The sequence below is a fragment of the Nanorana parkeri genome, unplaced genomic scaffold (genome assembly GCF_000935625.1).
Source record: "Nanorana parkeri isolate BGI_ZX_2015 unplaced genomic scaffold, ASM93562v1 scaffold584, whole genome shotgun sequence".
Lineage (NCBI taxonomy): Eukaryota > Metazoa > Chordata > Amphibia > Anura > Dicroglossidae > Nanorana > Nanorana parkeri.
Genome location: NW_017306852.1, coordinates 1010906 through 1027020, shown reverse-complemented (window position 1 = coordinate 1027020; position 16115 = coordinate 1010906). Strand labels below are relative to the sequence as shown.

The following is a 16115-nucleotide window of genomic DNA, read 5'->3' as shown; positions in this document are numbered from 1 at the left end:
CTGTAAATCAGATTTATGTGGGTTTGGTCTAGTTGTCTGGCCTGACAAGTATACAGAAATATATATTTTAAAAAATATGTCAGTTATCTCCGGGGCTGCAGTCTCAACTAGGAAAGAATGTAGTTCAATTTCAAAAAGAGATAGGTGGCAAGCAATGTGCTTACAGACAGATATTTGCACTGGCTTGTAGAGTGGGTAAAAAGAAAACTATGCATTTGTGTTTGCCCTGGTTTAACACATATGATTTTTACCCATTGATTTTATAAAATGCCCACTTTTACTAGAACATTCTACATACTTCAAAAACTTTTAAAAAATCCAAACTGCGCAAGAAGAGTGCATGCAATATTCTTGACCAGTTTGTATAACAGCTTGAATCCACCTAAGAGGGCCAGGTTTTAATTACTGGTTTACCTTATGTTCTCACATACATTGAGACTATTTTTTTTACCCCTCACTAAAGCTGAACTCTACACAGATGAAATACATACACGCTGTTCTATCCAGCAAAAGCATTTATCATTTTGTTTCAGCCAGTTTTGTGAGCCATGCACGTCATGTACGCGACCTTACTTTTCTCCACTTCAGTTAGCCGATACAGCTTGGTCACCAAACAGCCCTATGCCTATTGCTTGGCCAATAAAGGAACATTACCAAATTCATGAGTTTCTCGTGTCAGCAAACTTCCAACAGGTTTGGGAGCACAATGCAATGTGTACAGTAATGTGCATAGCATAACAATGTAAGGTAGAATGGCAAAACTGGCTCACAATGTTGTGCAAAAAGACTGAGAGAAAGTCATAAGAGGCACCTTCACATACTTATGTTAATTATTCAAAAAGTTTTTTTTCAATCCAACTTTCCTAATCTGAATTCCTAGATCCAGGTAAGTGACTCTTAAAAGATTGTGGGCTAATCTGCCAGGCAATTAGCCATTTCATAGTAAGGTCATCAATGGCAGCCACTACATTTCACTCAGAAAAGACTTACAGGGTTATTCACGAAGGCGCCAAAGCATCCGGTAATCTTTCGGCTCACTTTGGGTGCCAGAGCCCTCCGGTTCAGGCGAACCGAAGGGCTGCTGTACGGGCTATTCATAATAGCCCGTACAGCAGCCAAGCCGAACGCATATGCTTCAGCTCAGCTGGGCCGAAGCGGGAGAATGGTCTTCTGAAGCAGACCCTTCTTTCCGCAAATGTAAACAACTGGGCGGAACCAGCTGTGATGTCACGGCTGGCTGCACCTAGTTGTGGTCATTCAACGATAACCCGGCATCCTCAAGTCATTTGAGGAAACTGGGCTGACATTGAATGACACCAACTGGGCGGAGCCAGCCATGACATTATGGCTGACTCCGCCCATTTGTTTTGATTTGGCCGACCCATGACAGGTGTCGGCAAAATCAAAACAAATATCAAAACAAAACGTCACGTCTTTTTGCCCTGAGGAAGAGGCCCTGTGTGGTCTCGAAACGTTGGCTCGTTTGTAGTGACGTCTATGTCCAATAAATGGACATGTTGGATTATTCTTCTGAGTGCTGGTGATTTTTGGTTCCATATTGTATTTGCACGGTGCCATCCGTGACTATCGCTGCAAGCACCATTTGTTGTATAGGCTCGGACTGCTGCAAGGTGTGCGCAGGACTCCCTTATCTATCCACCGATTTTAAAAGTGACTTTACTCACTTACTAGTTACTTCTCCGCTGAATTGAAGGAGAACTATGAGGGGAGTGATTTACACTCATCCTTATAGTTAGAGCCGACGTGTGACAATGAAACTGTCACAGTCGGCTCTGTAGATCAGGAAGTGAGTAAACACATAACGTCGCTCGTTCACTTTCCGATCATCTCCCTGCAGAGAGTGGTGACTGTCAGTCACTGCTCTCCGCAGGGATCCCCCTCCGCTCTGATCCTCCAGCGCTGACTGGAGGAACGGACGTGGGTGGATACAGCTGGCTCTGCCTCTAGATAGGCAGAGCCCGCTGTCACTCACAGAGTCGGGTGGATCTCGACAGTATTGTTGGGATCCCTCCCGGCTGCGGCGCTCTCAGTATATAGCGAGCAATAGCGAGCTATATACTGAGGATTGGGTCACGGAGGACGCTAGTATATGTCCTCCCGTGAACCTAGAGAACTATGGAGATAAAAAGGTTACCGCATAGTTCTCTTTTAAGTCTTTTCTCTGGTGCCTTGACATCCTCTTTAACCAGTTTCCTGTTGTGCTACTCAGCAGCAATAATCATCTATCACTTCAGTTCCAATTAACAAATTTATTTTATTACTAGTTGGTTTCGCAAACGTTTGCCTGCAGCCTCAATCCAGTAGCCAGACTTCTCCTGTCACTTTTTGCCTAGAGCCATACAATTTGGTTTAAAAGTTTTGATTTGCTAATGGTTAGTGGGGTCCAATCCATATTTGTTTTCACCCACAGTAAACTAGGAAAATCAAAAGGGCACGGTGGAACATTTTGGACATCTTACATTTTGTAATGTGCATGTGTTAGGCACAAAATAAATATGGATAATACATGTGGGATTCCATCCAAGTAGCAGGTCTGGACGAAATTTTTAAGGGCTTTCAAACTAAATTAATTTGAGTCAACGATTGCAAGATTGAATGCTCTGACAAACCATCCTTCACCGTTTGGATTTTTAATGATAACATATGTCAATGTGAGACTTCCACTCTATATTTATATAGAGTGTAAGTCTCACATATATAACACGTTATCTTTTTAAAAATGTAATAGGAATAAGGGTTTAGAATACAAGAACATTTTATACGGAGTGCAGTCTGTCTATAAACATTCCCACATTGAAACCAGGTATATCCTATTATCTAAACTACAAGGATCAATACTTTTGTGCTGGACTATGTAGAGTCCTCTATGCTGAATATGCGGCATTGATGCATAAATCAGGTTGTGTAATATTCAACAAATAATAGTAAAAAACAATGGCATCACTTCAAAATTGAGTTTAATGACAATTTGTTTCTGGACTTTGCTGGCCATAAACCTATAGATTATCTGCAGATTTTCAATGGTCAGATGGAAAATGTGCAACAGATTCCTCCATCTACGCTAAACTGTGTGGTTGGAGGAATCTCCCACTGGGCCAAGCTTCAGTATCTTGCTAGTTGACCCCCCTGGCTGGACAAATACCTAAACAATCTGATCAGGCATTGTTCAGGTGTTTTCAGAGCCAGCACGGCCGACTAGCAAGATCCTGAAGCTTGGCCCAGTGGGAGATTCCTCCATCCACAATTTAGCATAGATGGAGGAATCTGTTGCTTTTTTTTTTTACATCTGACCATAGAAAATCTGTAGGTGTATGACCAGCTTTAGGCATTTGTAAAATATAGGTTTGTGGGAGTGCAGGGGGCTGAAGTTGTTTGACCTACTATTTAACCTCTTTGAACATTGGAATATAAAAAAAAAAAATATAAAAAGCTATAGAGGTCCAGAAATCTTTTAATATATCAGCTCATGCGTTATATGTATTCATATTTTAGGGCTGCAGCTAACGATTTTCATAATCCATTAGTTGCCCGATTGTTTTTTCGATTCGACTGGTTGCATTAAAAAAATCTCTCTCTCAATCGATAATGAAAATAGTTGCCAACTATTCTCATAATCAATTATCAATTTAATTGATTAGTTGCTGCAGCCCTAAAATTGATCAAGTCTAACCCGCATACCTCATATACCTCAGGTTTAACCAAAATGTAAAAATATGTTTTTTTAAGATATGTATATTACTTTAAACATGGTAAAAATGTTGCTCCAAATTTATTGTTTACACACTTTCAATTATGTTACCTTGGGACGAGTCAACAGTCAGTTTGATCTTTTCCAATTCCTGTAGATATCAATAGTACTAAAGACAAAAGATGGCCACTGGACATTAGGAAAAGATCTAATGGCCAGAGAATGACCCAAACAAGTCACAAAGCAAGATCAGTTTAAAACTTCCAGTTTAGTCGGCTTTTCCCCCAAAGGAGGTGACCTGAAGAAGTCCAATACTGTGTCCCATAGATATCAAGGTGGTCATTGAAATGATCATAACTGCGAGTACAAGAGTCTAATTAATGTCTTTAGAAATTTTAGACATTGCGTGTCCATGCACACATTGTAACGTTGCTAGCTCATCTGTAAGATGGAAAAATGACACAGCAAGTCTTTGCTGTACATTATCTGCCTTTCTTCATCTTTGCCGTCTTCTCTTTTCTTTTCTTCACGTGTTTTGGGACCTTGTTTTTCCTCTTTTCTCTCTGTGCTTCTTTGGTCAGTTTCTTCCTTTCCTAAAGAGAGAACGGCATAAAATAATAAACTGGACGCAGGGCTGGTTGAAGCCACAGGGAGCCTTGTAGGAATTCACACAAACAAGTTTAAGAAAGGAGAGGCTTAATGTGGCCGTATAAATCAACATGAAAGGAATAAAGTTTCACTGGAACCGTTGCCAGTTTTTTATTTTAACATAGTGCCATGAAGCAATTTTCTCTTGGGATATTCTTGAATTAAATAGAATACATCAGATTTTCAGCATATCATGTGTAAGAGAAAAATATCACATAAAAATCCAATTTACAGACTTGAGTAAAAGCTACTATTGTACAATTTAACGCAATGAAGCAAAAAACTGTGTTCATTTGCGGTCTTCCATGAAAAAAGGTCTAAACATTCTTTTTTACTTTCATTTATACTATACTGTGTCTGCGACACAATTTGTTTTCTCCACATGACTCGCCCTTTTGTTTTCTTTTTTACACCCCCCCCCCTTACATCAAACTGCTAACTGTGTTGACAGTACTTCTCTATTCATGGTCTCTTTACTTAGCCATTTATCCATGACCAGGCCTGGAGAGGAAAGAACTTCAATGTTGTAACTCCCTTGCTAATATACCCATATTAAACTTTAGGCAGACATAAGATGGTCACATGTCATGATTGTGGATTCTTCTGTAGATTTACCAACAGCTTCTGTATTTATTGCGAGGGCCTACCTAAGCAATCTGTTTAACACATAACCAATCCTGTAGAACCTCCAACTACATAACTGTTTTACATTTAAAGGAAATCTGATCTCTCCAGCGCCAGATTTATTCTCTGCTGCCCCAAGGCCAGGTTACTCAATGTGCTCCCTACCTGCCCCCCATGGATAAGAGAATGGCAGACCTGTGGGCTGCATACAAGTAATCTAGGCGACATCGCCGGGATTACTTGTACAAAACAAGCGGCGGCTTCCCCACTGTACATTTAGCCCTGCTTTCCCAAAGCAGGGCTAAATGTAGAAAACTACCACCTGCCTGTAACTACATGTCTTGGGCATCGGGAGATAGGAATTCCACACCCCTGCTGCCCCTTTACTCCCTGCTGCCCCGAGGCCAGACCTTGGTTGGCCTTGTGGGAAATCCGGCCCTGCTCCCCCCCCTCCCCTTATTTTGGTCACCTTAATCTTCCCTTCAGTTATTGTAAAGCTACACTCCTGACAAAATGATAATGTACATACCCAGTACAGTGTGTGTAAATTATTAGCCCTTCCTCACTTTCGTCCATTCACAAAATGTCTTTTTTTAAAGAATACAAGACATTCTGTGATTGGAGGATATATGATGTCACATATTTCTGCATCTTCACTTCTCAGTCTCAGATCTCAATCATCACATACCTTTTATGCTGGCCATTCACATGAGATTGATTGTTCTGGTGAAAGAATTGTAGTTTCTAGGTTTAACTGAATTATATGGGTGGATCTATCAATAAACTATTTTATTTGAAAAGAGACAATCATTTCTGATGAAAAATCTGATTAAAAAATAAATTGATCTTTGTTTGTTGGTGATTCAAAGCAGCCCAATCTATAATAGATTCATTGTTTATTGTTAAACATATGGCATTGAGTTTGTAAATGGCAAAAGATAATCTGAGCATCCTGAGGACCAGATCATCATGGCTGACTGCACTGATACAATTTCTGGGCTGCAACAATGGCAGTCACAAGTTACTTTTAAAGTTTAATGTGACTTGTCTTAACAATGAAATCATCCACTCACTTTTTTATCCATTTCTTCGTCAGGAGTCTGATCTTTCCGGTGAACTCCTTCTTCAGAGTCTGAAGTGGACTCATCCTCACTTTGACCATCAGAGTCCTCCTGCTGCCCTTGATCAGTGTTCTGCAGCAGAGCCGGTATCTGCACACATAATGGGGACATTAGAAATGTTCTACAGGCAGCCTACTCTCATCAGCATTGAACAACAATATTTTTTCTCATTTAAAAAAGGGACATTAAACTCAGGAGTTAAATCTTAAAAATACATTCAAGTACCTAAACCATTAACAAAAATATATTGTATTTGTATATCACTCGGCTGTAGATCCTCAAATCCTCTGTGAATTCGTGCCGACAATGTCTTCCTTCTGCTACTTTACAACACACACAGGGACCATGGGGAACAAGGAAGGACAGTGTCAGCACCAATTCAGAGATGATTGGAGGATCTACAGCCGAGTGATACACAAATAAGTTCCAGTATTGGCAATAGTTATAGTACTTGAATGCATTTTAAAAATGTAACTCCCGAGTTTAGTGTCACTTAATAAAATATAAAATGCTTTTCAAAAGAAAACTTAATATTTTCAGTTTGTACTTCCAAGATAACAGCTTTTGCCAAATTAAGGTCTTGTCTATTTTTGTTTAATAAAATATCTGCTTTAGACAATGTGGGGATCACAGAAGATTATAAGGGTAGACTACATGACAAGTGAGGAGCACACCCGTATTGTAAATTAGGCTCCGTATTGTAAATTAGGCTAACTGCTGAGTTGATTCTGTCTACCTGCATTATATTTAGCAATTAGCTTAAATGCCCATTAACCTAGAGACAAAAAGACAGGTAAAATACACATGTATAAATGTATAATAAAATAACTATACTATAGGTTATTGTAATTTTTATTGTTACAATGAGGAATATATTGCCAAGCACTGCAATGGCAGTCATTTAGGGGTTATAGCAAAACAGTCCTGTCTGACTGGACTTTTAACCTATATTAGGTTCAGTTTATACAGCTTCATTATAGTTGACAAGGAACCAAGAGGAAACACACTAGCATACAGAAACAATCATCAGTCTAACTAATGGAGCCTCGGCGATCTGGTCATGCATGGTAAGCTTTAGAGACAACTTGACTCAACACTGTGCAAAAACATGTAAATCAGTTCCGATACATTTTCTTACCGTTTCAGCACCCGACAAGTCCTTCTTTAGGCCAGTGACAGTCTGATAGAGAATCTACAAATAAATAAAACCAGAACAACTATTTATTTGTATACAATTTCCTCTCAGTACTGTAAACCTTATCTTTGCCAGCAGCGAGTTAGGCTGTACTTTGTGATCACCACAGATAGGGATCTGTGGGGCTAGTTTTTAGTGTAATGACTTTGTCATTGCTAATAATAATGTAGCTGTGGGGAGAGCCTATAGAAGAGGAGTACAGACTATTCAACCAGCACTGTCACCTGGGGGCAAGTAGAGTGTTCTCAGCCTGCTGTAGGATCCAAGTCATGACCTGGAGTTTAAAACAGGGCTTCCTCTTGTCTCCCCTGGAGGACAGAAGAAGCAGTGTGGGAGCATAACAATTTTAGGTATGTGCAGCTGGGTAAGGCCACCAAATGTTTGCTTTAAGATGACCTCTAACCTCTTGATAATTTAATTAAAGTCTCAGGTTTGGACTAAGATAAAGCTGAATAAGGCAGAATTAGGAATCCTTTATTTTAATGAACCTGTACAGTTTGATAACTAAAGAAGGCCAGACTCTTGCATAACCCAAACAAAAGTGCACCATTTAAAATATTCTCCTTATCAATGGCTAGTCATTGTGAGAGTCAATCAAATACTGAAGCAGAATCAACAATGCAATCATCACCACATTATCACAGAAGACTGTCAGCCTAAAATTTCTATTTTACTTACAGTTGCCCTGCACAATGCTCCAGGATGAGGGAATGTTAATCTATGTTCCCGTCTGACAGTTACCAGCCAACACTGTGTGCTGCCGATAGCCGTCAAATCAAATTTTAGATAGCTTAGGTCCCTATCGATTGACAGAGAACCAATCAGAGAGAGTCCTGAACCAATCAGAGAGAGTCCTGATCTCTCGGATTGGTTCACTATGTCAGCTATGATAGTGATCGCATGCAGAATGGAGGCCTCATTCACAAAAACAACTTTCAGCCTGTAGACACAACTGAAATCTGAAGATGGCAGTGTGCATCTGTTTAATTCTGTAATTGTCAGATACAATAACAGTACTAAAACATAAATACACTAGTTTAAACAATGTATATATAGTGTTAATGGATTCATACTGACTTCTAAATTTGGCCTAGGTATCAAGGCTTCAATGACCCTGGGCACAAAGGGGTTAAAAAGGAACAGCTGAGCTTAAATTTACTACCAGTTTATTAATGCAAACCTGTGTTTTGCTTATGAAGGGTAAACCTGCTGGTTCATGTAAACCAGTGGTGGTTAACTTTCTTGATACAGGGCCCCTGATATCACCAAAAAGCAGCACATAATATTCAATTAATGTAATGCTACAGAAAACTGTCAGAGACTGCAGGCACGCAACAAGAGATAGCCCCTAAAATGATTTGTGCTACATTTGATATTCCTCTCAGCAAAATCCATTTACTGCCCCAAGTATAAACCTAGGTGAGGCCCCGAGGGATGCAAAATAGGTGCCAAAAGGCCACAGGTTGGGCACCAGTGAGTTAAAAAGGTGGCTCTCTTCCCTAAATTATACTGGCCTAAAAATGGGAAAATACAAGGTAATTCTGGGTATGGTGAGCACATCGCTCTTTGTCCTTCCTACCAGGATGTAGTGCTAGGGAGGTAAGTAAGCAATCATTAGGCCCAGGCACTGTCACATGACAGTGAGGAATGAGGAATAGAGAGAGTCTTTAGCCTTGCGCAAACACCAACCACAGTGGCTTGAAGTTTACGCAGGGTTTTTTCGATTTGCTCCAATGGCTGAATGCAGCAGTTGGGGAGGGAAGGGTAGGTAAGTATGGGCAGGCATTTAAAGTGACATTAAACCCTCAGATTTTTTAACATAAACCCATACTGTAATGTGTGCCTTACTGTAATCCATGGTTGTTTCCCTTCTCTTTGCTGCTCTTCCTTTTAAATCTGTATCTGTTCTCATGCTTGGGGAGAACTTCTGTTTTGCAGCAGACTGCCTTGTCTCTGAAATGGATAGATGGTGTCTGTGTGTAGGTTCACAACCTGAGCCAGCACTACAGGAAGAGGGACTCTGCAAAGGGAAGTTCTCCCCCAGCATGAGAAGACATGAGGATTTAAAAAGGAAGAGCAGCAAAGAGAAGGGAAACAACCATGGATTACAGTAAGGCACACATTACAGTATTGGTTTAGGTTAAAAAAATCTGAGGGTTTAATGTCACTTTAAGTTAACTTGTTGCTTTGGCCATCCAGGTTCACTAAAAAGTAACATGCCACTTACAGTTATTGCTACAAAAGAAAACATATTAATAAAATGTGTTATAATGTTAATATATTACAGCTGACTACCAAACTGTAGAGCAACTACAATGGGGTAATGTACTCACATTATCATGTTGGGTGTTCAATGATAGGTCCTCTTCTTTTAACTTCTGCATTATGCCAACATCCCTTTCGTAGTTTTTCACCTCATTCAGAGTTCGGGGAATATATGCCTTCTTAAACACCTACAAATAAAGAGTTGTGATTAAATATGACCGAGATGTAAGTTCACAGATATTACAAGGCCTGTAAAAGACAGACATACATTTAATTTAGCAATCCATGTTTTTAATCTGATAAACTTATTGGAGGCACATAAATCAGTTTTCTGGCAGAGATTAAGAGTGCCACATACATGAAGTCAGGTGAAGTTAAACATAACTATTGCTAGTACTTGTGCCAAAGTAACACATGCCCTGCGCCACCTTTTTGAAAAAAAGCAGACCAAAACACTATGGGATTCCTCAAAATTCATGCTATATATTAGGGATGCACCGATACCAATACTCGTACTCACCCAAATGCTCCCGATGCTTATCCCGATACTAGAACTTTCGGTATCAGAAAGCCAGGCAGCGTGCCATTACAAGCTACCCAGCTTCCTGACTAGCCGGGAAAACAAGTCCATGCACTTGGTGACGAGGGAGCATGGAGCCGGCTTACTGGGCAATCAGGAAGCCAGGCGGCCTGTAATGATTTGCCGCCCGGCTTCCTGATTGGTCGGTAAGCTGGCAAATTAGGAAGCCGGGCAGGGAGTCATTACCCGCCCCCCAAGCTTCCTCAATGGCCAGAAAGCCGGCTCCATGCTGGTGACGAGGGAGCATTAAGACGGCTTACCGGCTGATCAGGAAGCCGGCCGGCAAATCATTACACACCGCCTGGCTTTCTTAAGGGACTTCTGGTATTTGCTATCGGCGATTATCTGTATCGGTGCATCCCTACTATACATTATATATTCATTGATTCAAACCTGTGAAGCACACAGCAGGACTAAACTTCAGCTACTTAACATTTAAACTGGGATGCTCTCACACGCAGCCAAATTGTAGACAGAAATAACACTTATTGGCACTAGTGACCAGATAAATACATGCCAATACAGTCTCAAGATTAACAAAAATGTATTTTTGAATGAACAGAAAAGTAACACCAACACAGAATGCAAAAAAAATTCAAAACACCTTCTAAATAACTACTGAAATCAGAGGATGTAAAGTGAATAGTTTGAACAAATGTTTTAGCTCTGCACTGGAAAACGTTGGAAGATACATTTCTACAGAGGCATAGGATGCAGGCAAGGCAATGTAACAAAATGTGACTGTGCAATGTTTAAATAATACTTTTTACTTATGCAACCTCAATGACAAAAACAAAAAGCAAATAAACTAAATAACCAAACAGTAGTGAGTATTCAAAAAATCAGAATAAAGTTCAGGCAGAGTCATGTACAGTACACAGTGCTAATCAGTACACAAATATGCCATATAATGCACATAAGGATTCACAAAGAAGAATTGTGGGCATATGAAAACTTCACTCTTGCAGTGGGGCTACCTACTGCTTGTTTTTGTCTGTGGTCTAAAAAAAAAAAAAAAAAAAATATACTCACTAGATCCTCAGTTCTGCGGTAGCGATCGCTCACCTCTCTCCCTCTGTTTTGGCGGTGGTATGTCCCTCGGCATCCTCACATCTAATACACTGTATTAAACATGATGACTTGCATATCTTTAGACCGCTAGAGCCCAGGGGAGAAGAAGCTGCAGGGACTGGTCTCGATCTAGACTTTAGGCAAAAATGAGCACTTAACCCTTGCAGTGCGGTGTAGCCCCACTGCAAGGGTTATTTTTCATATGCCCAGAGCTCTTCTTTAAAGTGTATGTTAAAGGAAAACTATGAGGCGAGTGAAAGTTGCTCAGCCTCATAGTTCTAGCCGACCTGTGACAATGAAACGGTCACAGGTCAGCTCAATAGATTGGGAAGTGAGCGTACACATACCGTCGCTCGCTCACCTCTCGATCTATCCCTGCAAAGAGCCGTGACTGCAGGGATTCCCCCCCCTATCCGATCCTTCAGCGCTGACTGGCGGAACGGACGGGGGAGGGGGCGGGTACAGCTGGCTCTGCCTCTAGATAAGCAGAGCCAGCTGTCAATCACGCAGCTGGGTGGATCTCGACAGTAATGTCAGGATCTGTCCCGGCTGCGGCAATCTCAGTATGCTGAGCTTTGGGTCACGGGAGGATGCTAGTTTGTGTTCTCCTGTGACCCTTAGGAGAACTATGGAGAAAAACACTTAGGCTTTTTTTTTTAGTTTGAGACAAAGTTAGGGAGGGTTAGATCCTTTGTACATTGTCTGGTGACCGATATGGATTATTTAGAACAGATCTTGATTATGGGCAACCTTTCAGACCGATAACCGATATAAAAAAGGTACTGATATTCCGTTTACATCCAGCTGAGCCCCTGCCCCATTAATTTGCCTGCGACAGGATTCCAGAGCCAACAGCTAAATGTAAACAGCAGGCATTGGGCAATGTAATAGCCAGCCTGCCATTGGCTATTTCAAATAGCAATAGCAGGCTGGATATGAAACCCGCCCACTGCCTGCTGTCCATCAGCAGAGGAGAGGACCTGACTGATCTGCAGTGGCAGGGAGCAATAGCCAGCCTGCTATTGGCTATTTCAAATTGCAATAGCCAATAGTAGTCTGGCTATTGCACTCACCCACTGCCAGCTGTCAATCAGCAGAGGAGACCCTAAATGAGAAACTTCTTCTTCAAATCCGCTCCTCTGTTGATTGACAGCAGGCAGTGGGTGGGTGCAATAGCCAGACTGCTTTTGGCTATTACAATTTGAAATAGACAATAGCAGGCTGGCTATTGTTTACCCACTGCCTGCTATTTACGGAAAGGTACATCTGCTGTTTTTTTTTATTCTGACAACAGCCACCAGCCTCTGTTAGAATATCTGAACAGGGCTGGCAGCTCAATGGCTGCCAGCTCTGTTCCTACATAGATTTTCTGACCATCTCCTTTGATGAGCTCTTCGAGGGATGCCAGCCACACAGCAGCACCCACTGTGCTAATTTCGGCCAGTTCCTCAAGAACCGGCTGAAATTCGTTCAGTGTTTATTATTGGTAATATCTGTAAATTTAACCAATACCGATAAACAATTTGTGAATATCGGCCCCGATTAATTGGTAATTCACTAATCGGTCGACCCCTAGTCCTAGGTTCATTGTCCCCAAGACAGTAAGAGAAGGAAAATACAAAAATGCTGAGTTGCCATCTGAATAGCAGGCGAGGAAAAATCTTCCAATAGGGACACTCGTTCCTGTGACAGTCTCGATGACCAGAAGTTCTGTTTGCTTCCTTTTATGGGAACGCATCAAGAAAATGAGTAAACAGAATTTGCCCCAGCTAGACACAGACTAGAAAATAATTAAATGATTTGGGGTTTAAACCCTTCTCTACTTTACATACACTTTACACATAAGGCAACCATTTCATAACAGCAGACCTAATGATTAAAACAATGAGTTGAACACAAATCTAAAGAGAACATGAGAGAATTTTGGGGAATGTTATTTGAAATTGTTTTCCACAGATATTAAAGTTTTAAAAACATTTTTTTACGATATTTAATACAGGGTGCGTATGTTTCAGAGTGTGCAGTGCATTTAGAGCGATCTTACAAAAAAGTACATTAACTCTGCACTTGTTGCCTGCTTCTGCAGAAGATCTAGAGATTATGGGGCTGAATGAAAAAGGAGTAGGGAATCTTCATACAACAAATTGTGTGAATATTCACTTCAATTATCCTTGTGAAAAGTAAATCCACGTTAATTTTTTTTCTTCTGCACATGACTGGATAACTGAAGTAAATATTTAACAATTTAAAAGATCAATACTCTTAGCTTTAGTAAATCAGTGGGTTAGAGGTTAACACTTCTGCCTGGCAGCACTGGGGTCCTCGGACTGAATCCTGGGCCAGGGCGCTATCTGCTTAGAGTTTGCATATTCTCCCTGCGCTTCCCTGAGATTCTTCCCAGACTCCAAAGACATGCTGGTTGGTTTAAAGCGTGTTTATTACCTTGAGTTCTCCAGATTTAGAATGTCCTCAGCCCAGTATCAAGGGTCTGTTGACACTGCAGCTGTATCTCACATTTTATTAGGTTTGATATTTGATTGGTTGTTACACTGTTCATATGCTGCACTTACCTCTTCATCCACCTTATCTTGACTTGATCTTTCTTCTTCTGTTCTTTCAGTTGCTATCTCCATAGCCTATAAAACACACACACACACACAGATATTTAATAGGATAACAGTGAAGGCCTCCATACAAAATCAATCATCAGTTTTGTGTAAAGGATAATAATAGCAGGGCAAGTGTAATGTTATAATTGTCAATCATTAAAAACAAATATCTCTGCTTCAAGGGCCTCCTTATGCTTACAATGATCTATGAAATTCTTGGGAGTGAAGCAATTCATAAAAGGAAGGTAAACATTATACCATAATCTGATTATACCGATATCACAGTCCTCTATCGTAGATTAGACCAAATAATATTGTTGTCTGAGCTGAAGAATCATAAGAATGAAACAATGTGTTGGGGGATGAATTTGTGTCAACACAGGACAATGGCATACACCATAATCCAACCAGCACAAGACCTATAACATGGGTGTCTTGGCACTGTATCGCAGAGTGGTGAGTCTGTGGGAGCCATAGATCAGGTATTTCAAAGCGATCTGCCACTTCTTTCATTTACAAATGTTCAGGTCAATTACCTAAAAAAAAAAAAAAAAATCTAAAGCTGGAGTTGGACTTTAACCACTTGCTGACCTGCTGTTTACACACCCTTCCTGGCCAGGTAATTTTTCAGTATTCAGCGCTACGGTACCTTGACTGACATTTATTCCGTCATGCAATGCTGTACTGAAATTAATTTTAGAACATTTTCTGGGTACTGTTAGAGCTTTCTTTTGTTGGTATTTGATCACCACTGGGGTTTTTATTTTTTACTATATTAAGGAAAAATTACTGAAAATTTTGAAAAAAAACCGTTATAAAATATTACCCAATTTTTTTATAAAATATAAAAGACGGGGTCACCTCGGGTAAATAGACACCAAACATGTTGAGCTTTAAAATTGCACGTAAACGCAAAATTGTAAAAAACTACCATTCCCAAAATTGACCATGACCTTTTTTTTTTACCGCTCATCAGTTTAGTGTTATCAGTGATTAATGGCCCTAGAACTATTGCTCTTATTCCGATGTTCGCAGCGATATGTAACATGTGCGGCGTAATGGGCGTAACCGTCGTTTTCGCATGTATGCGCACCCGACGCATGTTTGCATGCGTGTACGTATGGGTGGGACTTTACAAAACATTTTTGTGTTTTTTTTAATTTTTTCATGTGTGACTAATTGTTTAACTCTATTGTTATCACATGGGGGGCTAAGAAACCCCCCTATGTAATAGCAAAGATATGCGACAGGTCCTCTTTATGGAAAGATCAGGGGTCTCCAAAACCCCTAATGTCACCTTGAAACCCTCAATGAAGCGGAGATCTGCTTCATCAGCTTCTCAAGCTGGAGAGTGACTCAAGAATGCGGAAGTGATGTATTATACATCACTTCCGCATTCTGACAGTGGAGAGGGGACCGGAGGGAGATGGTGTACTGATCTCCCTCTGATACCCTGTCACAGAGCCACCATGGTGGTCCCAGGCTCACACCGTGCACAGCGGAGCCCGGGACCAGCGGGAGGCTGCGCTCTGATCGGCACCCCATACTATCGATCCGCCGGCGGATTGCTTGTATGTAAACAGGCATCGCTGCCTGTTCTTACATTTTGGTGGTTTTCGGCTCTCATACATACACGAGTGGGCGGGGCTAACAGCCTGTATATACACGGCCTGTTACATCCAGGATGCTCCCGGCCGGCCGTTTTTCTACAACAGCCGGCCTGGAGGCGGTTAAAGTGAATATGACTTTAACATAAGGACCTAAGCTACTAACAATGCTGTGGATCCCTTCGATCACAAACACAAGCTGTATGCGGTGCTTTACCTTCTCCCCAGGTCGAGTACATCCCATTCAAATGTCATATACAATGGCGTCTACTGTCTATTGATGTTCTAGCATTGGGGTTGGCAACTCTGGCCCTCCAGCTGTGCTTTAACTACAAATCCCAGCATGCCTCTGTGAGTAATGCCTGTAACTGTCAGTCTTGCAATGTATCATGGGACTTGGGAGGCTCAACAGCTGGAGGGCTGGAGTAGCCCACCCCTGTTATAGCACTTGACAGTTTAATTACAAGAGTGCGGCTTAGCAACATGAGGAATGGGCTTAGAGAGACACTTTCACTTTGCCCATTTATTTTCATGATGGCTTAATGTGAGATTGGTTTTATGTTAGCGGTTTTATGTTAGCGGTCACTCTGTAAGATGCTGTTTCCAGCATTATTGCAGACAGTAGTGGTAGAAAGTGAGGGGGAAAAAAAACCACACACAAACCCCCTCCCCCCCCCCCCCCCACA

General features: G+C 41.1%; 1 protein-coding gene across 1 annotated transcript in view; it reads right to left on the bottom strand.

The window, feature by feature from the left end:
- Window positions 1-3991: 3991 nt before the first annotated feature.
- The window catches only part of RIOK1 (RIO kinase 1), a 33360-nt gene continuing 21236 nt past the window's right edge, over window positions 3992-16115 (bottom strand). Inside the window, exons 12-16 of the mRNA XM_018562554.1 lie at window positions 13784-13849; window positions 9631-9750; window positions 7241-7294; window positions 6055-6192; window positions 3992-4302 (exon numbers count right to left, since the gene is read on the bottom strand). Coding sequence (XP_018418056.1) covers window positions 4192-4302; window positions 6055-6192; window positions 7241-7294; window positions 9631-9750; window positions 13784-13849 — 489 coding nt within the window. The 3' untranslated portion in view covers window positions 3992-4191. The remainder of the gene's footprint in view (window positions 4303-6054; window positions 6193-7240; window positions 7295-9630; window positions 9751-13783; window positions 13850-16115) is intronic.